The sequence below is a fragment of the Drosophila simulans genome, chromosome 3R, assembly GCF_016746395.2.
Source record: "Drosophila simulans strain w501 chromosome 3R, Prin_Dsim_3.1, whole genome shotgun sequence".
NCBI classification, from domain to species: domain Eukaryota; kingdom Metazoa; phylum Arthropoda; class Insecta; order Diptera; family Drosophilidae; genus Drosophila; species Drosophila simulans.
The window spans coordinates 2,189,333-2,216,192 of NC_052523.2; the positions used below are offsets into that span (position 1 = coordinate 2,189,333).

Sequence of the window (26,860 nt, forward strand, 5' to 3'; positions counted from 1 at the left end):
TTGTCCAATGTGCATATAATATTTAGTTATTAAAGTAAGCACATACCTATTTTTGCGTTCTTTGAATTTTGATTTAAAATTTGAATTTATGGCGGCTTTTACCACCTCTACCGTAACTTTACAGCACTGTTTCGCAGTGACTGGCACTCGAAGAAGAAGAAGCAGCTGACAATCAGCTGTTCGGCGAATCGGAACGAAAAGACGCGCATTTGTTTGACTTTCGACGGCGGCCACGAAAAAGCGCAAATTGAAATGTGTTGCCGCAAGATTTGCGCACCAGTTTTGTAAGGGCCGATTGCGGCTATAATTTCATCGCCTATGCTGACAACCCACTTGGCTGGCAGCACGCGCACGCGCAGCAATCGCGAGTTATCGGGCGCCAGGACGAAGGACGAGACGTAGAGAAATGCTAGGCATCGCGAATTGGAGAAGCGGCAGGAACTCGACTTTCAGTGCTCAGCGGAATTTGGTGGCATTTCAACGTGTTTTCGGGCGCACCAATCGCCAAAATCAGTATTTATTGTTGCAAATCGCACGCCACCATCCGTGTGTGTGTGTGTGTGTGTCGCGTAACGGCGGGTGTGTGAGTGTGTGTGTGGCGAGGGGCGGCGAAAAGGTAGTGGAAACCTTAGAAAGTAGAAAGTTAAAAGTGCCAAGTTAGTGCAAAAGTAAATTCCGACATTGGGGTGACTGCCGTCTATTTTTTCGCAGTCTGTCTGCTGGTGGTGGCTCGTCCTCTTCCTCCTCCTTCTCCTCCTGGCTCTCCCCTTTCCCCCCCATCCTTTCTAAGGCAAAGAAAAAAACACAGTGTGCGCTCGATAAAAGAAACATGCCACCAGGAAAGTACGTTTTTTGAGAGTCCTTACACTGGTGCCTTAATGTTACTGTGAATTTAGTGTTAAACTAAAGTCTTACTATTTTTACCACTGTAGTTAAACAAATTTTCTCTTGAGAAGCTACTTTTGCTTGCAAGTTCACTGTAGCGAGCGCGCACTGTGCATTTTTGCGAATGTGTGAGCCATGAATATGTGAAAAACAAAGACGGCACTGGCTGCGAATAAAAATCAATATTGATAGTAATTTCTCGGATGCTCCTCCGCTCCTCGAGACCTTCCCGCAGGAAGCGCAGTCAGGTGGTCATTGTCCGCTCCAGCGCCCCGGCTGCCCATGCTCCCATTTTCTTACCCATTTTCCCACTTGCCCATTTTCCGCACTATCCGCCCGCTTTGCCGCCCCCTTTTTGGGGTGACTCATGGGGCGCACGAAGCCAGAATTCCATCAGCGACTCCCTTCCGCCTGGGAATGTGGAAACGCGGTCGCCATTAAATATTGATTCGATCCTGGACTGCAGCACGCTACGACAGGAAAACATATACAAAAACGATTAAAGAGCAATTTGCAAAGCGGCCAATAAAATGCAAAGTAAATAAATGGGCCGCAACTCAATTTGGCCAGCAATTTTAACAGTTTATCGTTCGGCGAAAGTACACACGCATAAGCCACACTCGAAATTAAATCAAAGTCAATATTGCAACTGAAACAGAAACAGAAACCGAAACAGTGAAGATGAAAACGCGCCTCGTATCGCTGACTTTCCGCGGCAGTGCATCCGTGGATCCGCGCTATTCCGCCTCCATGCTGCCGTGGACCATCAACGATATCAGGTCCACGGAGAGCTACACGAAGGTAAATATTAAATATATTATTATTAAATAAATAACTCTACTTTGGCTTAGAAACTAATTGGGCTAATAGCTGCGGAGCGAGCATTTTAATAGGAGGCTCTAAAACAATTTGATTTATAATAACAATTGATTGCTTGCTCTGGCAGTATTATTAAAAATTAAGCTATATACCCAGACAAATTAAATATAAATGGACTTTGGGGAGCAGTAATTTAACAGCAATTAAATTTATAAACAACATTAGCATGTCACCAAATCAAATACTTAACATTTGACTCCATATGAACCAAATTGGAATATAGCAATATTTTTAAGTATTAATATTACCATTGCAACAATTAACTTTTTTATTGGCTCAGCAGTTAATTCAACTTCAAGGAATGCTCACTTGAAATCAAATTGATAAGATACTCAGATGAGGACACAGCCTGCAATAGGAGTTCGAAATAATCAATTTCATAGATGAAGATATTGAATTTGATTTGATTTAAGTCCCCTCCCGCCCACAAGAACACATTTCTCGTTAATCCAATCAAACACGGAGTGCAGTACACAGATCGCACATGACAGCCATTCACCTCATACTTTGGCAGCCCTTGGCGAAAACAATTAAAGGCAATTTGCCATTATTACGGCTGGGTAAATCAATTATGTGCCAAGTGAGAGATGCTGGCAAAATAGCGAACCGAATTTAATTAATAAGTTTGTGCTCCATAAAGGATAATTACTGCGATTAGTGACCCATCGGCAGCCGCTCATCGGGTGCTCAGGCCCTATAAATAGCACCCAGATAACCGATGACGAACGCAACGGAAAGAAACAACTGGGGGCCCAGTGGAGCCAAGTGGAGGAACGCCCCCGCCGTCCGCAGGTGTAACCCAAACAGATTAAGCATACGCCGCGTTGAACACGTGCGACAACAAGTCGACCGTGCCCCCCATCCTCATCACAACCCCTTCTTCCCGGCCCCTTGGGTAATATTATTAGAAGCAGGGAAATTCATTTTAGCAAGTCCGCAATTAGCCAGTCATCAGCGGGTTTGGGTGACCTGCCTTCCTTCCTTTCCGAGGGCAGTACGTTGGAAAATGTTTGGGAAATCTGCCGAGGATGGATAGTAACATCAAAAGTACATATGTAACTTGACATCTTACTGAGAACACTAAGAAAATATGAATGTAATTCGCATAAATTGTGGACAAATTGTGTTATTTAAAGTGGAAACTGAACGAATTTCTGCAACTGTCGAATTTGATTTGAAAACTGCTTCTGCACTTTTTTCCCTGTGCAAAGTGCGAATCCTAAGCAAACAACTTTTGGGACAAGGACACCTTATTTGCCCGTTTTGGTTTCGTTGGCGTGTGAGTCCCTCTTTCGGGTTCCTTCGCCCAGGTGGGGCATTAAACGAAGCCCTTCTACGTGCTGCGACCATGGCCCCAAGGATCTGTGGGGGCATCACAGCCGGAATCTGGCGATTGTTGTTGATGCTCATTGAATGTGCCTGGCGGGCTCGACTGGCCTCAAGAAGCTTGCGCAATCACTTCAAGACAAAACTACTTGGCTTGAAGCTGCCCAGGGAGATTCGCATTGTTATAAGTATAACTTGGGATAAGCTTGGTGGGTACTGTGAAATTATCGTGGGAGTATCCTTGCACGTGTATTGAGGTGTCCGTTTGTATTCCAGTACTTAGGAGGGGCAATAAAGAGTTTAAGCAAATCTCTGGTACGCAGGATACCTTTGTAATCCTCTTAAGTTGTGGGTTAGAAATATTGTGCTTTCCCATACAGTAGATTTCTTTCATGGGTAGGGATGGTTATCAAAAATTTGAAGATTAAAATGCGTGGAAACTGCACTGAATCTCAAAATCCAAGCTAGACTGTAATATGTAACTTTTATATGATGCAAAGCAATATTAGTCACATTACATATACAATATTTGTGCTATTTGGGGAGTAATTGAATATTTGAAACTTAGCTAGTTCTAATGAACTTTTTAAGAACACAGAATGGTGTATTTATTAAATGATTTGTTTATATCAAAGTATTTTAGTAGTCAGTCTAGTCTGATGTTCAGTCTTTAGTCCTAGAAGCGCCATCCAAATTGATAGTACGTCACCCAGCTCGCGCCTTATCCTTCGTTCCTTGCTCATTTTCCGTCCCAGGACGGCATATCAGTTTCACAAACCATTAGTCCTGCGAGTCCTGCGACATTCATCCATCCAGCTCTGGTAATCCACTTAGCATCAGTGCTCCAAGTGCTCCAGCCACTACTCGGGAGTGGAACAGTCCGCAGTACCGCAGTTTGCCTCGTATTCCCTTATTTAAATATTTACTTAAGCCTGCACACTTGTTTATTATAGTTGCTAGTTTTACCCCTCCCCCTGTTTTTGCATTAAGTTGACACAAAACCAACACACAAACGGAGCAAAAGAGACGGCGCGAGTGGCATAAATGAAATGCTTGCCTCCTCTTTCCGACTCTCCTCCTCAGCGGCGTGGTGCGGCGGCTTATTGCTTTATTATGTTAAATAGCGCATGAAAATTATAACAAGCTTCTTGGTTGAATGGATGGCCGAGCCGGTTCGTCGCGCCACGCCCACCCACAGGCGTGGAAAACAGAAAGAAAGTGCGCCCACTTTGGCGGCGTCACGCAACTTTTACATTTTTGTCAACTCTGGCAGCGCCTGCAAAGGGAAAATGTAACTCCATTTGAGTGCACGTTTTCTATAATATTTTGGGATAACATCTTGGAAGCCTCGAATTTGTCTTCCAATTTGCAAAGAAGATTTATGTCAGTTGACTGGAGTTTTCCCCAAGAGAGTGTTAAATGGAAAACTATTCTTGGATATAAAACAAATATAGTTGTTAGTTGCTAGTCATTAACTATGATATTTGTTGAACCCATTTAGATAGTACGTTGATAAGAATTATTTTATATAAATTAGATTGATTGTAGCTATTAATATTTCCCAAGAAAGCAATCAGAAAAATAAAGATACTTTAGAACTCTTTGAAGTTTGTAACGCAGTGAAATATAACTTGTATAGCCTATAAGGTATGTAAACTTATTTTCGATATGATACTCGTACTTACCAGTCACATAAATAATCAATCTTTTGTGTTGTCAGATTGACAGCTATCTATTTGAAACTTATGCAATCGCCTGAACTATATTCCCCCTAATAAGAAATACGAGTTTAGTAGATCTGAAAATCTATATCTTCAAGCTTAATATGTTAGCATATATGAACATGTTTTGCATATCATAGTTGGTTTCATTATATATTGGCTGATTTTAAATGGTTCTAACGTTTTGACTGGCCAAAGATCTTCTTCTTGTACTTAAACTAAATATCATGAAAATGATTCTGTATTTTTGTAAATCGTTTGAATTGAACTATATTCCCCCACTTGGCCAACATCGTGGCTCCAACGTATGTACTTACCGTGAATGAGGGACTTCTAATCCACAAACAATGTGAGGGATGCCCGCCTGTTTCACCCAGAGCATTCCCCTCCGATACATTTGGTTAGCACGAATGAGGCCTGCCAAGGATTTCAGGTAGTGGGCCTCCCGATTGTTCCCCCCTCCGAGTTCCATCCCCTTGCGATGTTGGCGCGTGCTGGTGGCCCATTGACGTCACAACGCCAGGGAGTTGAGTTAAGCGATGGGGCTGAAGAGGAAAAATCAATACGCTGCTTGTTTCATTTTCATTTCCATTTTCCCAACACGCCGCTGCTGCGGCGCTGTTATTGCTGCTGCTGTTGCCGCCGCTTCAATTGTTGCCACTCTAGCTGCTTTGCCGCCTCCTGCTCGGGAAGTCACTCAAGTCGCGTTGGTAATCCGCTTTTGGTCGAGTCACTTGAGTCGCGTCACTCCCTCCCTCCCTCCACCAAACCAGAGTGGTTTCTCCTCTGCAGTGGCATAAATGCCTTCGCACTTCATCGTCATCGCCATCGCCATCGCCAGCCCGCTGTCCTCGAGCTCTTCCGTGGCTCACGCGGCGTATGCGTTATATTCCTGGCGGATACACCCTCAGCCTGTGCCACATAGCCAAGCCACTGCATTCCAGTTGGCTGCTGTTTTGCCTCGCATGATGGAAGTCGGTTTCGTGGTCTGCTGATCTTTGGACCCATGTATGCCATCTGCGGTCTCTTGACGTCGTTGCCATGCTGTCATGCTGTCATGCTGCACATTGCAGATTGCTGAAGTCGTTTCCGGATATTCGTGCAGATGACACACATCATCTTCGCATTACACGAAGCTGGAATATTTCTTCATTTTGGTATTTTGTTTACTATTGGATAAATCTACTTATAGTTACTGACAAACAGATACTTTGCAAACGAACAATTGAGTGTGATAGAGCATTTGATTTTGAATATTTAGATATTGCACCAATCACAAAACAGCTAATTTTCAAACGCGTTCCTGCTGGTGGCCGTACAATCATCCAACCAGGTGGGCAGATGGACATTCACGCCGCTGAGAGATGAGCATTCGCTGCCCAGGGAGAGGCCACTGTTGGACATGCAGTCGCTGGAGGGCTCCTCCACTTTGGCCTTCTTCCTGGCACTTTCGTTCTGCTCCGACCTGGAAATGGAGGGGGTGCCGCTTCTCGAAGTAAGGTCTTGGTCCTGGTCCTGGTCGTCCTGATCCTCCGCCTTCTGTCGGCGCAGCGGAGACTTCACTCCCATACGAGCGCTGTCCAGATGCCGGCCAGATTTGTCCTCCTCGAAGGACATCAGTTCACCAAAGCGCAGGGCATTCAGGTTGTCAACGTCCATAAGGATGTCCTCCATGTACATGAACATCAGACTGCGATGGATCTTCGTCCACGAGGACAGGGCGGCCAGACTCCACAGCTGGCTGGAGTGGCGGGCAAAGGTGCCGATGTTGGTGGTTGCCATGTGGCCCACACAATCGATCAGCATGTACGCGCCCCTGTACTTGGCAACGGTGTCCTCGTCCAGCATCTTTTTCGGGGAGAAAGGTGCCTCGTGGCACAACTGTGCGAATCCCCAAATGAATGGCACAAACTGAAACTTATCCAGCGAGTATCCACCATGCCAGTTGGACGAGTTCACCGAATAGGTTACCTGCAGGCGGCGCACGAACTGCAGGTAGCGATCGAATAGAACCAAAGCCGAGGCGGCCAGGTCCTCTTCCTTATCGAGGATCTCGGCCTTGAAAAGGGCGCACATGAAGAACAGGAAGCTCAGCTCGTGCCCGGTTCCGTACTCGATTTTGGCGGAACTGCCAAAGGAGCCCGATAAATACACGCCCAGCTCATTGACGTGCCTGCACTTGCTGGAGGGCACCGCCTTCTCCACAATCTGGTATATGTCCCTTAGCATGACGTGCGCCCAGCGTCTGTAGCTCTTGCTCCGTGAATCCATACTCGCACCTGGCACCAACGGCGCCGGAGCATTGGTCGCAATCATGGAGTCCAGCTGGTCGAAGATGGTCGTCAGTCGCTTGATGTTCTTACTGATGGGAAAGAAGTCCGTGTTCCGGATTCCCTGTATCTCGGCGCTCACATCGTTCAAGTACGTGATTAGTGTAAAGTACGCCCTTGAGACTAGCCAGGATTCTATGTCCGAGCTGGACTGCACCCGGCACACGGGTCCTAAGTTGCTTCTCCGGAAGAAGGCGGCCACCCGCTTGGGATTCACCTCACTCTGCGGCTCCATCTCCTTGAGTGTCTACAGTCTGTATTTGTGTTGGTTGTTGGTTGGCAATTGCTTGAAAATCAAGTGCTATAGCCACTATTTCAATAGCCTCACAAAACTATAACCTATTTAACATATTTAGGCGGAATATTCAACTCAATTTTAAAACTCCTTGATGTCGTTTTTATTTATATTGATATTTATTTAAAGTAACTAAAGCGAAATATAAACTTGAACTGTGTTGTCCATTTTGAATAATCGTTTTACTCAAACAAATAAGCAAATTATTTTGCAATAATAACGAAAAGAATTGGATGTTCATAATAAATTAAAAACAAGAGCGATCGCTATAGAAAAGTTCCCCGGCTATCAGATACCCCTTACACGGTTAGAAGATGTTCGATATATTTTCTATCATATCAAAAGAAATTGGGGGAAAAATAATAAAACATACAAATTTGGGCGCTAGAAGGGGAGTGGCCAAAATGTTGATGTTGATTAGCACGTCAAATAATATAACGTAAAAATCAAAACATGTTTTGAAAGTGTGGGTGTGAAAGTTTTTTCGCAGTTTGCGTCTATTATAGATCCTGAGATCTAGGCGTTCTCTTGGACGGACATGTCTAGATGGACTCGGTTATTTATGCTGATAAATAATATACCTTATATATGTATGTAACATACGTAACGGTTCCTTCTACCTCTTACATAATTTTCAACGAATCTAGTATACCCTTTCACTCTGAGAGTAACGGGTATAAAAAAATCTATAAAATACGCTCAGTAGGACACAGCTATTGTGATAAATATGATAGGGGGAAGTTTAACCATCCCTTAGCCAGAACATGGAACCTTTTTAATAACCACTTACGCTAAATAATAAGGTGCGGATAGAGTTGCCCCCCTTATATAAGCCGACCCTCATTCTTTGGAATGACCCCGTGGATAGTTGGGGCCATATTTCAGAGCTGGCGACTCGTTATTAAGACGTCAGTAAGTAACAACAGCAGAACAACAGTTACTGCAGTTAAAGCTAATTATAATGCTAAGCTGCGCCAACGTTCACAACAACAACAACAACGTGAAGCAGTGCAATGAACAATTGTAGACAATTTATTAGGCAACAGTCACCACATCAACAACAAAAACAACAGCGAACAGCAGCTGGGGCACGCAAATGTAATGGAAAAACAGTTAAAACGTATAAATCACTGGGCAAAAACACGCGACTTCTGCTCCTGGCAGCGATTCTAATGACAACAACAAACGGGCAAATGCAACAACAACGTGCAAAGGCAAATGCAAATGCAAAAACAGTAATTTCACTCCCCAGCTGTTTTTGACATGACGCTAACTGCACTTCAAAGCAAATGAATATGCGTGCAGCAAAATGGGTGGAAAAGACGTCAGGTGAGAATGCAAATTTGCATATGTGTGGGTGGACCATAGAGCGATACAATTAAAAAAAAGAACTTGCAATAGTTTGTTCATTTTTATTCACCATTATGTTTGCATTATTTATCATGTACATACATCGTTAAAGAAATACCACCACACTGTACTTTTGAATTCTTCATCAACAATTGGTCCACCCTAGCGTGCATTTACACTGCTCGGCTCGAAAGTAAATGCACCTGGGAACGTGACTGCATCAAGTATGAGACTTGATTCCAATTAGGAATCGCGAAGAAAGGGGAAAAAGAGTGGCCAAAAGAGGTCAAGCAGTCAATTGTTTCAGCCAGTGAACAGATTACGTATACGCAGTGTGCCACAACAATTTGGGAAAACAATTCGAAAAGAAGAATAGACAACATAATAATAATGGACAACTAGGAAAAAAAATTATAAGTATGAGCGATGCTTTCGCTTTTCAAAAGGAGAAAAGAGAATAGTGGGCCAAAGTCTGAAGACTTCCATTATGTTGTAAATTTTACCTACTAATTATTATTAAAATGGCATCTAAAAGATATTTTCCAAGGTAGCCGAGTGAATACAATTTAAAACCCATTTGATATAAAAGCTTAATGGTAGAAAGGCTATTCTATTTTAAAATTACAATTTACCTGACAACAAAGCCTTTGCAAGGCCCTCAATTCGATACTCAATAAACGAAGAGTGGCATTGCCTGTGATGGACAGCACGAATCCTTCGTCAAGTGTCAAAGGAAATTAATTAAATTTAAAATGTCATGCCGGGGGTGAACGACTAGCTTTTAACTCTGGTCGTACGTTAGGTATTTTCCTTTTAATTTGAATTAAATGGATGGGTGCTTTAACAAAAAGTTGAGCTCTTACCAAGTCAAGACCCTCCTTACTAATTGCAAGTTACAGTGCAACATCAAAAGGCGTTCTTTCTTAACTCAGTTTTAATGATCTACGAACTTTAAAACTAAACAGTAAACTAAAAGGGTGTGCTAGTTTGGTTGGAAATTGTGTTAATTGTTTGTTTAGCTTACCAATATCTTTCCGCGCGCTAGAAAGTCAAAATTTATTGAAAGGATAGCAAGAAAAGTAGCTCGTCTGCAATCTTTAAAGCAGTATACTGCTTGTTATTGCAGTGGAACTATACTTGAAAAATCCTGCTTGTATAGCTTCTTCTCTCTCGCACTTACTTTAGCTTCGTAAGGGGTATCTGATAGTCGAAGCACGCAGCTAAAACGTATTTAACTTTTTTTTATTAATTATCTAGACATCCTATTAAAAACACAAAAGTAAAATTAAAAAATCAATAAATTGTTCATCTGTTAGAGACCCTAAAAGGGCGCATTAGTTTCAGGATAAGTTCAACTTATCCTGTTTTGTTATTCCCTGACTCGGCTAAAAAGTTTTCCGTTCTTTTTTAGTTGGCTGAGTTAACGCCCATCTCATGGGCACGCCCACACACTCTCGAACCTGGGCAAAACTTTGCTTTGATTTTAATTTAATTTGCGAAGGAAAAGTTTCCGTTTCCAGGCGATAATGAACGCCTTCATTTGTTCACCCTTTCTGAAGGTTGATTGCTTTTGCTTTTTGTGAGATGCTTGCAATTGGCGAAATGAAAGTCTCTGAGCTATCATTAACAAGATTGTTCAGTAGCAGCAGTTTGGCTTTAATTAATTATACATTACGGCATTTTTCACATTACAACGTTTTAATTTAGAAATTCTCGCAGCCTGGAACTGACGTGTGTATGTATGTGTGTTATATATTTCAATTTTTCCTATTTGCAAAACCTTTGACAACAGCAAACTTGTGGGGAAACGAGAAATGCCGTCCCAATGGGGCTAAAAAACACAACGACCTGCTTTCTGCCAACTACAGCTACCACTACAACTACAACAGCACCAAGGCAGCCACAACAACGACACACCCAACAGTGGGCACAACCCAATTTCCGCCCCCAGTCGCCCCATTCCCGCTAGAGAAACCATTCGGCTCATAGTGTCGACACTCCCTAGTTACCGGGCTTTAGTTGTTAGCATAAAAAAGGGCCAAGAACAGAGCGAAAAACGGCAAAGCGAAAAGAAGGCAAATGAGTAGGAGGCGGAAGTGCGCCGGGGCCGGAAATGGAGCAGCCGCCATGTTGGCAGGCATGTCATGTTGTCGTTGTCCTCGTTGTCACCAATGCGCGTTTCCTCCAGCCGTCCCGCTCTCATTGCGCGCCATCCCTTTCTCCTTGTGCATGCAAGTATGTAAACTGATTAAAAGGAATTTAATATTGTTAATCTGCTTCGCGTAGTGGAAACATTCTAGCGAATTATGAACAACGTGCAGTTATCCCCATTGTACATTGCCCGTTGCTCAGGATTATGATACTACACAATCGGGATTAGTTTTGCTAAAAAATAAATCGTTATTTTAAGCAGAGAATTGTTAGGAATCACTATGTTGCTAATAAGAGTAAATAATAGTCATAAACCTTAAACTATATACCATACATGCCATCTCTTCTTAGGGTAACTAATCCAATTAAATATTTAAGTATGACATCAATCTTAAACTCATCCAAATCCTTCCTTGCAGTTGTCGGTGGGCATCGAACATGGCATCCTGGAGTCGTACAACTCGGACTTTGAGCTGCAGTTCAGCCATCCCCTGAAGCATATCGTCGGCATGTGCCGCATCATCCACAAGCCGCAGGCGAAGAGCATTGGCAACGGCTTCCTGCAACTGAAGTCGAGCGGTGGCCAGGCGTCGTCCTCCTCGGCAGGCGCATCCTCGATGGCCGGCGGAGCCAGCAGCTCGCTGACCGGAAACGGACTGCGCCACACACTGACCGCATCCACGTCGTACGGCTCGCTCTCCTCCAGCGCGGCGTGTGCTTATCAGCTGCAGTTGCAGCAGTCGGCGGAGGCATCCGCGGAGCAGCCGCAGAACTTCATGGAGTTCCAGGGACCCATAACCGGACTGGTCTACTTGCTGAAGGATCCCAAGGACCCGCTGCTGCACATCTATCTGTTCGAGTGCGAGGCCGTCGAGGAGGTAAGTGAAGGCCCCCAATCCAGATCCCTAATTCCTGCTCCCGGCCAGAAGACGGATGGGAAAAGTTGTCGACAGTTTTAGTCGACATTGTGTCAGTTGTCTGTCCTCCGGCATTTGCTTTTCCCACAATCTCACAATCTCTGCCATTTTGAGGGGAAAGTGAACTGAACCGAGCATCACGAATGTGTGTGTGCGGACAGTTTGTGGCCTTTTGAAACGCTCTCGTATGGAAATGTTTAGAAAACTTGCCACACAATAGTTTCCACATAAAAACTGCTTGGATTATATGGCAGAGAACGTGCAGGAAATGCCCCAAAAGGATTTTGCGGCTTTAGCAGCCACCATAATAAATTTGGATGCCTAACGAGCGACTGCCTCGGGTTGCACAAATGTGGCATAATTCTAATTGCTCTCGCAGGTTAAGTTGGTTAAAATGCACGAAGGGGTTACCTACAACGTTGCTCAATTCCACTCTTTGTTTCTTAAATAATATTTCTATTCATTTCTATTCAATTTATATTTGTATTACCTTTCAAACTTTAGGTGTCTAGCAACCTTTTAAACTAAATGAAATATTTCGGCATTTACCAATAGAAGTTTTCCTTTTTAAACTATTTAACTAATTTGTTTTAGTTGGTCCTCAACCATTTGCTTCTACGTGTCTAATATAGTAAGAGGTTTCCTTTTCTCAGTACTCTCCATTCTGATTGCAATAACCATTTGTTACTGATACCCTGTAATCCTCCCTTATAGATCTGTCCCAAGTGCATTTACCCTTAATTTATGAGTGAGTTACTGCATAAAGCACCTTAAATTCACCCAAAGATAGCTCCATTCATAGGGCCTCCTTCTTCGAGTCCATTGGAAATAGACCTTATCGAGCATGAGTTTACCCTGATGTCTGAGCCCAGCACGCCATAAATTGACTTCCGTTTGCATTTCTAATTAAAGCAGTTAGGCCAAGAAGAGAGCTGGCCGAAAGGAGCATTACACTTAACTAGGACTGCTTCACATGACCTTCTGCCACATACACGCAAAAGGTTAATTCCGCACCAACGGGCCAAGAACAAATCCCCTTCTACGCTTTTCCAAGTGGAGCGGTCACGCCCCTTCGGTGCCAAACAATGGGGTGAAAATTTAAATGCGAGTTTTGGCCAAAAGTGCTGGTGCTGTAAGTCGAAAGCAAACTCAATTTGTTGCTTCTAAAGTTAAATGAATGTCAGAAATTTTTAAAGCTTTCGGTTGGTGTTCTTGCCTCTTTGCTTTAAATCTCCATGGAGCGTTTCCACTTAATTTCATCGTAATTGGTAGAGAATTTTTCGCGAGAGCTGTTGTTGGTTTATTGCATGTCAAAAGCATTTTAAGCCCTGCGTTTCGGCCGTGATGTTGACTTGGCTTGATTGTTGATAGCGAGTTTTTTGGTTGCTGGTGTGAGCGGTGGTGTTGCCCTGGAGTTTATTGAAGCCTCAGTTTCCAGCTGGCTTGATTCACAATATCTGGGTCAGTCGCCTTAAACGCCCAACAAATTTCGATGGCATGTTAAAGAACAATGCAGGTCGCCATAAACAAAGTATTAATGTGATTCTAAAATACCCGGCTAAGTTTTCAAATGCACGCTCTTTGAAAATCTAAAATTTAAATTTTCCTTTACTTAAGTGCGATATTCTAATTGTGGATATTATCAATACATATTAGACTTTCATTTGGTATTGAATTTAAACTAGTTTATTAAAATTCCAATAGCTTTATGTTTTCATTAATAAAAGTGCTGGCTTTTACGCTTACATTTATTACAATAGAGTTTATAAGACTTACACTTATGTAAGTGAATCTTCTTGATAGCTATCTAGTTCTGTTAATCAACTAACCCATACTTATGAGCAGTTTTTGCCCGACTTACCTTGTATTAATACACCAACTAAATTAAATCCCTATCTCCGTCTAAAATAAGCTACTGCAGTAGATGAAGTGAAGCGAACGCAGAAAGCCAGACTTCCACATAATTGGCCCACTGTGGTCAACCTGCTGGCAATCGTTTCGCCGATTGAGCCACTAATTGAAGCCATTAGGCGCAGAGATAAACGCGCTTTGCTCCGCAAACCCTTCTGCTTTCAAAGCAAAAAGGGAACCCATTACGCAAATGCTAAAAAAATACAGCTAATTGCGAGGCGCCAAGAGTTGGCAGTGGCATACTTTCGGGGGGCAGTGGCAAGTGTGGGGGAGATGTGGTCCTCGGCGGCACTTAAACCACATCATAAGCTCGTAAATATTTAAAGCCTTTGTCCGCTCCACCTGCGCAATGTCCTTGTGCATCATTAGCAGGTGGGTCCTTTGCTAAATGACGCATGGCGCTGGGCTGCCATTCGCCCGTTTAGGCACCGAGCTTATTGTCCTTGCTCCCACAGGACGGCAAATGGTCCTTCGAGCCGAATGTCAGTGGCGGTCTTGGTACTGGTCCTGGTCGTGACCATCAACATGGTCTTCTGCCTCGCCGTCTGCACAACTCGGCTGGATTAACAAGAAACTAATCGAGTGAGGAGCTGGCAAACATTCAAACATCGTCATGTTGATGCTCATGAAGAGCAAAGGATTGGGGTGTCCACATAATGCACTGAAAATGCCTTAAAAGTACACAAGTGCACATACCATTGTGCAATAAACTTTGGCACTAGATAACTTTTGAAAGCGATATTGAACGTTTAGAGTATCCGCCTGCCCCGAAAGCCGCTCTCTGCCGGCAGATAATTGGCTTTCACTTTTATTTCCTCGAATCGCATGCAAAATATTGCCTCCTTCCGTTTGCGAAGTGGAACTTGGCAAGCCCGCCCGGTGAACAAATTCAATTTGTCGCACATCGGGGAAGGAAGAAGAAGCCTTTTATGCCATGATTAGATTGGAGTCCGTCCCATTCCCATCCCCACCACTTGGTTTTTAGTTTGGGCCGCCACTCGGTTCTTGGTCCTTTGTGGCAGCGCCAAATTGATTTTACAGCCAGGTTTTAGTTTGCTGCAGATATAGGGAGGGTAATAACCCCCACTTTCAGTTTATTATTCTCATTTATCTATAGGTAAAGGACATATTTCGGTTTTATATAAGTATCTATTGATTTTTCTGAAACTATGAGCGTCATAGAATAATAACAGATATTACTAACTAAAATTGCAAAACAAGCAAATATTTTTCAAACCTATAAGTCTGATTTTAGTTATCAACTATTCATATTCATTCATTATTCATACTTTTTTAGGTTTTTATCTGGTTTAATATCTTGCGTTAATGTTTTTCGTTGAGCTCGATTAAAAATGACTTTGTTTGCTTAAAAACATTGCATATAAAATCAGAAATAAATTCTTGCAGCACTTACTCGTTGAGTTACAGCGTAAAAATGAAAAACAACAATGAATCTAAGATCAATGTGTATGCTTCCCTTTTGCATAAAGTTATCGAATATCAAAAGATACATTCCTTGTTAATACAGGCATAATGCCTTACTATATATATTCGCACTTTTGATATTGGGCATCGATTTTGGCTAATCGCTTTGTCATTTCCGCGGCATATGTTGTATTTACCATGGTCGCTTGTCCAATGCACGTCTGTAATTTATGATCTTGTTTGCCACATTAAGTATGCGCCCTGTGGTCCGCTTGACACACTCTCTCTATCTCTCTCGCTGGCTTTCTCTCTCTCTCTCTTTCGACTCTCGCGGCAGCACTCGCATATATTTTCTTCAATTTCGATTTCACATGCGCATGTCGCTATATCGCTATATAGCCGCATTGTCAGTCGCACTTCTCATATGGGAATTACTGGTCATCAGTTGACGAACGGCTATGGAATCGCGTGCGCACTCCGCTTGCGATTTTGCCCACAAAAAACGTATAGAACCGGCATATGGAAATCTATATCCACAGACCCACAAAACAATGCGCACCTAATTAAACGGGGAGCATCGATAATAACCGAATCAACAAGAAATTAGTGAAATGGGCAGCAAGTAAACTTGTTTACACTTGCGCACAAAAAAAAAACAGAAAGTGATTGGCAAATAAAAACAGAACGTTTCGAAAACAAAAATAAATCAGTTACTAAAACGCGCCAGCGAAATCGAAAGGCATATATACATATATATATCCCCACATGTGTAAATCATATAGAATTGTGCTTATTTCTGTCTGTTTTGGCCATTCTGTAGTTGGTTTTAGCCGCTTAATTGAAGAATCTTGGACAGGCATAGCCAGCCAATTGTGTTTCCTTTTTTTCGGTATCTAAGAAGTTGACTTACATAAGGTGATCTCAGCATTTTCCACTCAAAAAGAAACAATGTCCTAAATATCGCACAGTTGCAAAGTGCCAGTGCAAACAACTCGGAAATCAAGTCAAGCAAAGTCAATTAACGCGGCAATTAGATAGACGGATAAACAAATGACCGTATAGCGCTATTTAGACGACACACTACCTTACTATCGGTACAGGGTATACTATATGTTGTATCTGCAAGTGCAGCTCTGGGAATCTGTTGAGATACAATGATTTATCGCCAGCCAAGCGCAGCAGGCAGTACTTTGACCCCTTCTATATCGGAGAATATCGTATATGATATATCCCTCTAACAGCTGATCGATCGCAGATGCTCGTTCGCAATTCGAAAATACTTTCGTTGGTCGCGAGAATCGCTCCGTTCGCATTTGTCGCCGCGTTTCGATGGTCATTTCACACTAAACGAGCCTCGCGAGCGGTCGTAAAAGCTGTTCGCTGGCGATTTACGTGATCTTTCGGTCGTCGAATATATATATCCTATACTATCCGCACTAAATACCAAATAGATAGAGCAAACGCCTTTAAAACCTCTACAAATTAATAAGTGTTCAATGCAAATAAACGACCAGTGACATCGGTTATATCTCAAAGAAATTATTTCAATAATAGATGTGTTTGTGATCTTCTGGAATGTAGAACTTACTCAAGCAGAGCTATCTTGTGATAAAACGAAAGCAACCATGGAAAACGTGTGATAGTCGTACAAAACCTCAAAGTACAAGGCTCCAAATAGACATTTGTGATACAAGAAGCCGCAGCTGTGAAAAGAGAAAAGTTGCGAAAGTAAGTTTGTGATAAGCGAACCACACATAGAGTGCATCCGGCGGATAGGAAAGTATCTGAAGATGTTCACTGTGCCGTTCCACCGGGACACCATCCTGACCACCTCCGTCAGCGATGCATCGGTGCTCAACAAGAGTCGGGCCGTACGTAGAGATTGGGATCCAGTATTCCGTATATTCCGTATTTTCCGTATCGAACCACTAACCGCTAAATTGATTTCAATTTCAATTTTCCGCCTGCTACTGAGCTTGTGTAATTTGTTTCTATGTACTGTTTACTTTGCTGCCTGCCTTTTGTTTGTCGTCTTATGCAATGGTTTGTTATGCATGCACCGCTGCGATTGCTTTGTTCTTTTGTTCTCCAACTAATTGCAGCGTTTAGGCCAAGTTAGAAGTCGGCCCCTTGGTTTTTTCCATGCTAATTGATTTACCCTTGAAACGGTCTTCCCATCTCGTCAATAATGAATGAATTCGCTGTGCCATTTCTTTTCACCTCTCACGTTGGACTCTTATTGAAACTTAAACGGCCAGAGACAATTCCCATGTAAATGCCTCGGATATTCTATTCAGCGGATTACCATATAAAGTGCTTTTCCCAGCACCCCCGTAGTCTTCAATTTTGTGTCAAATTAAATTCCGTGCGGATGCCAAAAAAAAGGCTGAGTAGGGTGGTGCCCAGGAGCCCAGTTTGCGCCGTAGGCGCCAGGAAAAGTTTTTCGAAATTCGTCCTTTATGCGCCACTTGACCATGGCCATGGCGACTTTATTGGCCCTGGTGTCCAAGAGGACGCCGCCATTGGGACAAACACTTTGGGTGGCTTTAACTTTTCAGCCGAGTCGATTGTTCACTTTTGATGGGCATCAAAAGTTAAAAGTTGCACAAACCCGTTTTGAGAGCTGAAAAAAAACGCACTAGGGGTGAAAAGTTTCGAGCGGAAAATGCAAAAAATGGAATTATGTGTCAAGTGGGTGAACCGATCAAAAAAAAGTGGCTGCAGTTGCCTTACAATTTTGAAAATTTATATAATGCGTGTGTTGCCTAAATACAACAATATGAAATATCAATTAGTTAGATAGACATGTTAAATGATAACTGGTGATTAGGTATCTAGCTAACTACGCTACAAACTCTGGATAAAAGCTACCTTTAACGAAGGAAGGGGCATATAATTAAATGAAATTTCAATTTCAATTGAATTAGAGGCTTTTCGAAACCGGTCACAAATTGCCGGGCAATATAATATAATAATATCTGCGATGAACTTAGAGCTTCGAGTGGTTTAGCAAGGGAATTAAATCGCAATTCGAGCTGAATGCTAAAGTATGCCATAAAGTATTATTAACCTCGAGCATTTCGCCAGCTTTCGAAACTTAAAATGCAATTCATTTTGCGTAGTTTTCCCATACACATATCTACATACATATATAGTACGAATTAGCACAAGATACACATCGCTTTTGGGGCTGTTTGGTTAGTCGATGATAAACACATAACAATAAACACCGTTGTGTGCCCAAATGGGCCGGAACTAATGTCCACAAAGCGAACCGGATCGAACCAATTGGCAGGGAAATGGGAAACGCGTATGCATGTGTGTCTTGACCTTAAAGCGCTCTAAACGGAATGCAAACAAGTCAGTTTGATGTAACGAGCTGGCCATGGCGATTGTGGCTGAATTGATACGTCCTTCAGGAGGAACTGGGTTCAACAAACGCAGTCCATGTGGCGATTCACCAGGAGGAGCACTTGCAATTTCAAATTGCATAAAAAGTCATAAAACAGCTAACGTGTGGCGATAACAGCGAACTGACGGCAAAAACATGGGCAAAAACACATATACATGATGACATGTGCAAAAACGCTGACATGAAACATTAAATATGGTAGTTCAGACATGTGACAAAATCTGTAGGAACCATGGTATTCCATGGAATATTTGACAGTGGTATCCCATTTCTTTAGGGCTGACCCACATAAAGGTTGAATGACGAAGGTTTACATTTGCATGCTATCCAAATTCACTTATTACTTATAATTATTATTTAGAATTTAAGTAGATAGATAGTTACCCACAAAGACTTTCTATGAATGCCTTTTATTTATATAATATCAATTTGAATACTATTACTTATAACGCTTGTGTGTTAACCCCATTTTAAAGTTAATATTATTAAGACATGTGCAATGCAAAACAGTTGGGTCACAAAAAACAGCCATAAAATCGCTGGCGATTATAAACGCGTGCGTTTTGTGTGCGAATCGCGTGTAATTTGACTTTGTCGTCGCTGCTGCCTGGCGAGGCTATAGCTCTGAGTCTCGGCAAGATTAGGCCCCTCCGATTCGGCCTTATATCTATATGCACATTGCTAGTAAAAAGCAATGCAACAACAGCAGTAGTGCAACACGTAAAAATGAAGGAACAGACAGAAGAGTCATCAAGTGAAACGCGAAGTGAGGCGAACGTGACGTTGAATTGAATTCCTGCGAACAGTTTTCATTGTTTGTGTGTGCTGTTCGTTTTTTCTGTTTTGCTTAAACAATAATAATAAAAAAGGGAAACACCCATGCATATATTGTCAGATCGTTTTGAAAAACACGCGTGCCGCACAAATCAGAAGCTATATGTACAGCAGAGGTCATTATATTAGCCAATAAGTGGGAGTCTTTGCTTTATACCTTCAATGAAATGGTTATGTAGTTCAAAATAAATGAAAACTTATCACATTTGCAGTTCAAAACTTTGTCTTTTCATCCATGTCTATATATCTTTAAGAATCATTCAATCCAAAACTCCTTACGATGGTTAGTTCATGTTAATACTCCAAGCAGTATATAATTTGCTAGCTAATTTAGTTCTATTATTGTGACCGCCGCTGTAGCGCAACACATATATTCAAAATGTGGCTATTGGTCAACTTGTTCTGCAGATGTCGTCACGATCACTCGCCCAACGACTGATCACGCGGAAGAAGAAGAGGGGGTCCCAAAATTAGAATGAAAATTTAAATCAATTTAGGAAGATAACTTTTTCATTTGTTCTTGTCGTGTGTCCGACTTTGTGCCCCAAAATTGCCGATAAGTGACAATTAGTTGTGGTCCACACTAATGTATCTGCGAGATACATACATGTGCGTGTGTGTGAGTGCGCGAACGCATCTGACGGACAGCTGCATCCGACGGGAGTGGGTTGACATTGGACTTTTAGCTTGCTGGCACCCGCCGAGATCACTTCTGGCACCCGTTCAATGCAAAATTGGGACGACGTGCGGAATGCCCGATCTCTCTCGTCCAAGGAGCGCCCTAGAGCCTCCTCTCCGGCCAGCGGGCAGTGCATCATCATCACGCCGGGAGCAGCTGATGCATCCGATGATGCCGCAGCTTGCGGGCAGACATTGCGTCGGCATGAGCACTGAACATGTTCACCGTGAGTCACCGCCAAGTATCCCAGTTTTATCTCGGTTTGCGGGTGACTTATTGCCCCATGAGCCTGACCCTCATCCGTATGTACTTCGCATTTCCACCGTGTTCCCTTTGTGGGCGTGCCAGGATATACACCTCACCCATGGATAATCATGCTATCACGAATGATTGATGCCTTAGTTGAGTGTGATCGTCTCTATTTTTAAAATATTCTTAAGAATTCTATTTTAGTGAGTTAATTAATAATGAAATGGGCTCTGCAGCTATTTTCAAGTGAAAAGATAACTTTATAACTTGAGCTTTGCAGATATTTTGCAAATTGCAGATCTCAAGCATTCATAAACATTTGTTCGGTCTTCTTTGTTTTGTTTGGAGCTGCACAACATAAGCGCACTAGAGACATCGTCTTGATCCACCCGAAACGACTTAAATTTTCATGAATCTCGTATAAACTTCATACTTCCCCCTATATTTTCCAAAAAGCTGTCAAAAGAATGTAGCCAAACCGCAGTGAAGCTGCATTATCCCAGTCACGATGCGGTCATAGCCGAAATTATGAGGGGATGTCCGGCAAACTTTGCTCCTTGCCAAACATCAAAAGCATCTCCCAGGACCCTTAAGTGCGAGGACCACAAAAAACGGTCATAAACTCAAGGGTAGTAAAACTCCATGGGGGGAAGAATGAATGGGGGACAGAAGGGACACTTCGGGACATCGAGCCATCCATCAAATTGAACTAACTTTTGCTCCTGTTGCGAATGCACGTTCTTAACTCTCTCCTCAAATCCCAGACCAATAAAAGCTGAGTGTCTAACCGGTGTTTCCGTATGCGAATCTTTTGCAGATGGCCGAGCTGATGCACCAGATCCGTGACCCCGCCCACACGCTGGGAGGTTCCGTGGGCAGCATTCCGCAGACGCTGATCGGCGGTGGTGGAGGCAGCCACGGAAACTCCAATGGAGCGCTGAACGGAATCCACGCCACGCCCGCCACGAATCTGAAGATGAGCGAGGCAATGCGCAATGCTCAGCACGACACCAGCCCCAATCCAGTCAGCTCTAAGATGAAGGCCTCCAAGTCGTACACCCATGGCCTGAGTAGCTCCTCGGGCACGGTGAACATTCCCACGTCCACGTCGGCCCAGAGCAATCTCTCCCTGCTAGCGGACATCTCGCCGAACCACACGCACTTCTTCGAGGTGATGTACGTGGGCAAGATCCGGGTGTCCCAGAAGCGGGTGCCCAACACCTTCATTGACGACGCCCTGCCCAAGTTCAAGGCGTACGATGCCCAGCGCCTGAGACTTCTCCAGAACCGCAAGATGTCTCTCAGCAGTGAGGGTGGTGTGGGCATCGAAGCGAAGCCCAGCAGCTCCCTCAAGAGTCACGATTTGAAGGAGGAGGACGAGGAGGAGCAGGAGCAGCACAAGGAGCAGGACGATTCACAGCATTCACAGGCCAAGCCCTTGGTGCAACTACAGCTGACGGGCGCCGAGGAAGGAGCTGCCCCGCGACCCCTGGAGGACAACAAGGAGAACAAGTCCCCGGAGAAACGGCCGCTGCTGCGAGGTCAGAGTCAAATCGAACTGGGCCACAAGGAGCAGTAAGTATCCCGTCATTCGACTACATTTTCCCCTGACATTTCGACCAACAACTTCTCCGTCTTGCCGAAAACCCCAAAGCTCCGACGGCTCCCAGCCATCAGCAGCCAATAGCCAACTGGAGGCGCCCAATGTCATTGTAAACAAGCAGCCCACGCCGCCCAGGGATCAGGGTGTGGGCACTGGGACCGCTTCCGCTTCTGCGGGTCCCAGTCAACTGCATCCCAATTATGCGATGGATAAGTAAGTGGCAGCTAGGCCAGCAATCCCGTCGCATGTTCGTTTTCGTTTTCGTTTCTTGGTTTTTGTTCCCAAAACTTTTCCTTTAAGATGTCTGCAAAGCTAAATTAATTGGCTATCAAGACTCTCAGGGAAGTGAATGCCAAAATAGTTTTGCCTGCGAGCCCTCGATAGTGTATCCTTTTTCGTTTGTTTCGCTTGCCCAGTAGCACCCATCGCTTCCCTTCTTTTATAGTTGCATGTCACCGCCTGAAGCACTTAGAACTTGAATCACCGAAATATGTTCCAAACCATCAACTAACTCATCTATTTTTTTAGCATACCCAAGCAGAGAGATCGCTCCGCCTCGCAGGGCTGCATTCCGCCGTATGTGGAGCAGAACCGGACGATGGTGTTCCTGGTGGGCCGTTGCGATCTCCGACTCATCTCGCCCGATCGCAAGCAGGTTCTGCTCTACAAGGACTTCAAGGACGTGGCCAGCTGCGTGCACGGCCAGAAGTCGCTGGATCACTTCGGCATCATCTGCCGGGAGCTGAACAACGATGGCTACATTGGCTACGTGTTCAAGTGCCAGTCGGAGCATGTGTGCGATGACATAGTGGCCGCCATTGCCCAGGCCTTTGACACCTGCGCGGAGCAGAAAAAGAAGCAGGATACCCAAATCTTCAGCTGCGAGCACTGTCCGATGCTCTGGTACCACAAACTATGCACTGACGTCGAAGGCCTTTCCGAGAAGAAGACCCAGGCCCTGATCCTGCGCCGAATCGAGACTTTGAGCGACGACGAGCAGGAGATTGTGTGGGCCAAGTTCTGCGGCTCTGAGAAGACCAACTCTCCGGTGGCCGAGCAAAATCAGTTTCTCATGATGCTGCTCAGGGCGCACTGCGAGTCCAGACAGCAGAGACATGTCCACGACACCGCCGAGAATCGGTCGGAGTTCCTTAACCAATATCTCGGTGGCAGCACCATATTCATGAAGGCCAAGCGCTCGCTTACCAACTCGTTTGATAATCTCCTCAAGCGGAAGCCCTCCAAGGATGACATTGCTGTGCCGTCGCACAACTTGAGGGACATCAGGGAGGGATCCGCCGAACCGCTGGGCACCCAGTCACCTCCCGAGGGCTTCCGATCGCGATCGAACACGGTGGGAGCAAGTCCCAGCAGCAAGCCCACAGCTGAGCAACTGAAGAGTCCCATGATGGATATGTAAGTAAAGAATTTTATGTTCTGTTGAAGTACACTAACATCTTTCACTTGAAAGATTCATCAAGGTGGGCAACAGTCCCAAAGAGGCGGAAACCCATCAGGGCTCCTGGCGTCAGGCCATACTGAATAGTGTAGTGACACCATCCAAGGGTCTGGATAGTGAGGTGCCCACCGAGTTTCTGTCGCCAATGCGAAAGCGTATGTTATCCCTATATCCTCCACTTTTGTTCATGACTAATAATGCATTGATTTGATAGCGGTCAAGCGTGGAAAGCGGAATGCGGATGAGCTGAGGGAACTGTGGCGCACTGCCATTCGGCAGACTATAATGCTGAACCGCATGGAGACGGAGAACGCCATGTTGCAGGCGCGGCAGAATGAAAACGAGCTAAAGCGCATTAAACTGGACTACGAGGAGATTGTGCCCTGCGACAAGCAGCTAATCGAGCGATGGGAACAGATCATCGAGCGCAACTCCACACAGATAGGCAACAAGAAGGATCCCAAGGTCCTGGGCCACGCCATTCGCACCGGAGTACCGCGATCGAAGCGCGGCGATGTCTGGACCTTCCTGGCCGAGCAGCATTCCATGAACACGGCACCGGTGGACACAAAGCGATTCCCCAACTTCAATACACCGTATCACACGCTGCTGAAACACCTCACTGAGCATCAGCATGCTATTTTCATCGATCTTGGCAGGACGTTTCCCAATCACCAGTTCTACAAGGATCCGCTTGGTCTCGGCCAGTTGTCGCTGTTTAACCTGCTGAAGGCGTATTCCATTCTAGATCCGGAATTAGGGTACTGCCAGGGTCTGGGCTTCATCTGCGGCGTCTTACTTCTGCATGTGAGTTTTCTCAATCGAAATCCATAAAGAAAACTAACCAATTATTGTTTGTTCCAGTGTGATGAAGCCAATGCATTTCAACTGCTGAAGCACTTGATGTTCCGTCGTAATATGCGCACAAAATACCTGCCTGACATGAAAAAGTTTCAACTGCAGCTGTATCAGCTCTCCCGATTGGTCAAGGATCACCTGCCAGATCTGTACGTGTGGCTCGATCAGAACGATGTCTCGCCCACTTTGTATGCGGCTCCATGGATCCTCACCGTCTTTAGCTCACAGTTTCCGCTGGGTTTCGTGGCCCGCGTCTTTGATCTGCTCTTCCTGGAATCCTCCGATGTAATCTTTAAGTTTGCCATTGCCCTGCTCTCCGTGCACAAGCAGCAACTACTGGCCAAGGATAACTTCGAAGAGATTATGGACTATCTGAAGACCGTCGTCCCGAAGATGGAGCACACCTGCATGGAGCAGATTATGAAGCTGGTCTTTAGCATGGACATAGGAAAGCAGCTTGCCGAATACAATGTGGAGTACAATGTGCTGCAGGAGGAGATTACCACCACCAACCATCACCTAGAAATGCTGAACAGGGAGAAGACGCAGAATCAGCATCTGGAGCAGCAGTTACAGGTATTGTTTTAAAACTTACATTAAGTTAGCAAAAGAACACTAATTGTTTTATTTGTATTCTCTGTAGTTTGCTCAATCTTCGATTGCTCAGCTGGAGACGACTCGATCCTCACAGCAAGCTCAGATAACCACGCTGCAATCGCAAGTTCAGTCTCTGGAGCTAACCATCCAAACGCTCGGTCGCTACGTTGGCCAACTGGTGGAACACAATCCCGACCTGGAGCTGCCAAACGAGGTGCGGCGCATGCTCCAGCAGCTGGACGACTTGGACCGCCAGCGTCGCAAGCCCATATTCACCGAACGCAAGATCGGCAAATCCGTTTCCGTCAACAGTCACTTGGGGTTTCCACTCAAGGTGCTCGAAGAGCTGACCGAAAGAGACGAACTTGGTTCGCCACAAAAGCAGAAGAAGGAGAAGACACCTTTTTTTGAACAGTTGCGTCAGCAGCAGCAACAGCATCGCCTCAACGGCGGCGTCCAGTCATCTAATGTCGGTGAGTCGGTGTCCCCGACTCCACCTTCGCGACCCAATCGCCTGCTGGACAATGCCAGCGCTCGGACCGTAATGCAAGTAAAACTGGATGAGCTGAAGCTGCCCGAGCACGTGGATAAGTTCGTAGCAAATATCAAAAGTCCCTTGGAGGTGGATTCCGGCGTAGGCACGCCTCTCAGCCCACCCAGCACGGCGAGTAACAGCAGCGGAGGAAGCATATTTAGCCGCATGGGCTATCGGACAACGCCCCCAGCCCTTTCCCCGCTGGCCCAGCGGCAAAGTTACGGCGTGGCAAATACCACAGCACCATCTCCGCAGCACATGGAGGAGGTGGCGCCCGCAACGACAATGGCTGTAATGCCGCGGGATGATGTCGAGGAGCCACAGCCCATGCATCCGCTCAGCATGGTCGGGGGCGATGTGAATGTGCGCTTCAAGGGCACCACGCAGCTCAAATCCATACGTCCGGTGCACCACATGCGTGCGATTCCGCTGGGTGGAGTACAGCATCCTTCCAGCACGGAGCCCGCGGTGCGAGTGGCTCCCGTGCCCGTGGAGCTGGCCCCGCCAGCGGCCACTGCGACCACCGGCCGCAGCTAACGGTTCTGATTCATCGGGAAACTGCTGCGCGGATTTTACCGCGATTAAGGCCCGCCGGCAGAACGGGCAGCTTTCAAACCCAACGCTACTCATAACCTCTTCTGTTGCGGCTTAGATACGATTAACCCAACCTATAAGATACAAACTTAAACTTCGTTTTAAAATTGTGTGTATGTGTTGATGTGCGCACAAAATGTTGCCATAGATATTGCTCCGCAAGTTATGCAATCGTTATAAACTGATGCCCCAAAAAATTAGACGAGTATAGAAATGCTTATAGGAATAAATTGGATACTGCTTTTTCAAGGTTTTATAAATTTGGCTACCGCATCAAAATCGAAGCTTATAACCTTAGGCAACACCCCCAAACAGGAAAATCAAAAGGCATTAATGAGTCTGTAGTTTGTTTAAGTTTTCTCCTACTTTTGACATAACATTTAACGAATTTACTTAGAAGTTTACTTGTTGATTTTCGTGTTTCTTTAGTTCTAGACCATTAGTTCTTAATGTTATTTTTAGTTTACCTATATTTGTACATTTCACGCAGGGTTTCACTTTGCAATGTAAACTAAAAGCAAATACCTAATGTATAAAGCGATGATGCTTGTACATTGTTCTTGACTAGGATACAACTTTCTGAAATCTCTTTCGTTATGCTTATGATTATGGTACTTGGATTGTATTGATTGTTTACATATATATATATATATGCGATTATCAACTATAAAAAATACAAAAATACAAGCAAAGGAAATAATAATTGATTTTGTGTAAAGTACTTAAATAATTGCTTAGCTGGACGGTTTTTATCAGGCGTCCTGAGTTTGTGTAGCTGATTTGTGTTAGCATATGAGTAAAACCAACAATTACATGAAAACAGAATAAAGTCATAAATTATTTAATCAAA

At 44.4% G+C, this 26,860-nt stretch overlaps 2 protein-coding genes and 1 long non-coding RNA gene across 10 annotated transcripts; 2 read left to right on the forward strand and 1 right to left on the reverse strand.

Annotated features, from left to right (window-relative positions):
* The first annotated feature begins 137 nt into the window (after positions 1 to 137).
* LOC6726867 (TBC1 domain family member 4) lies at positions 138 to 26,860 on the forward strand. Of its 8 annotated transcripts, none has more exons than XM_016176160.3 (10): positions 138 to 284; positions 1,352 to 1,686; positions 11,357 to 11,815; positions 21,182 to 21,939; positions 22,019 to 22,180; positions 22,496 to 23,383; positions 23,439 to 23,581; positions 23,641 to 24,233; positions 24,291 to 24,860; positions 24,928 to 26,860. In XM_016176160.3, the coding sequence occupies exons 2-10, from the start codon at positions 1,567 to 1,569 to the stop codon at positions 25,951 to 25,953; spliced, it is 4,719 nt and encodes a 1,572-aa protein (XP_016033373.1). In that variant the 5' UTR covers positions 138 to 284; positions 1,352 to 1,566; the 3' UTR covers positions 25,954 to 26,860. The 8 variants fall into 8 exon arrangements, with proteins under 8 accessions (XP_016033373.1, XP_016033368.1, XP_016033369.1 ...); XM_016176155.3 differs by having other exon boundaries at positions 139 to 656; XM_016176156.3 differs by having other exon boundaries at positions 139 to 616.
* LOC6726865 (serine/threonine-protein phosphatase 2A activator) lies at positions 5,689 to 7,407 on the reverse strand. Its single transcript, XM_002102231.4, has one exon. It carries the CDS (start codon positions 7,374 to 7,376, stop codon positions 6,096 to 6,098), a length of 1,281 nt encoding a protein of 426 aa, XP_002102267.1. The 5' UTR covers positions 7,377 to 7,407; the 3' UTR covers positions 5,689 to 6,095.
* Positions 11,825 to 13,483, forward strand: LOC123327252. Its single transcript, XR_006541858.1, has 3 exons — positions 11,825 to 12,485; positions 12,569 to 12,602; positions 12,657 to 13,483. It is a non-coding gene; the product is annotated as an uncharacterized LOC123327252 (long non-coding RNA).

Bases quoted from the DNA above. Each gene is read 5' to 3' on its own strand.
- LOC6726865 (XM_002102231.4), bottom strand. From the start codon at position 7,376: ATGGAGCCGCAGAGTGAGGTGAATCCCAAGCGGGTGGCCGCCTTCTTC.
- LOC6726867 (XM_016176160.3), top strand. From the start codon at position 1,567: ATGAAAACGCGCCTCGTATCGCTGACTTTCCGCGGCAGTGCATCCGTG. The intron at 11,816-21,181 runs GTAAGTGAAGGC...AATCTTTTGCAG, and splicing joins AGTGCGAGGCCGTCGAGGAG to ATGGCCGAGCTGATGCACCA. The intron at 21,940-22,018 runs GTAAGTATCCCG...AAAACCCCAAAG, and splicing joins GAACTGGGCCACAAGGAGCA to CTCCGACGGCTCCCAGCCAT.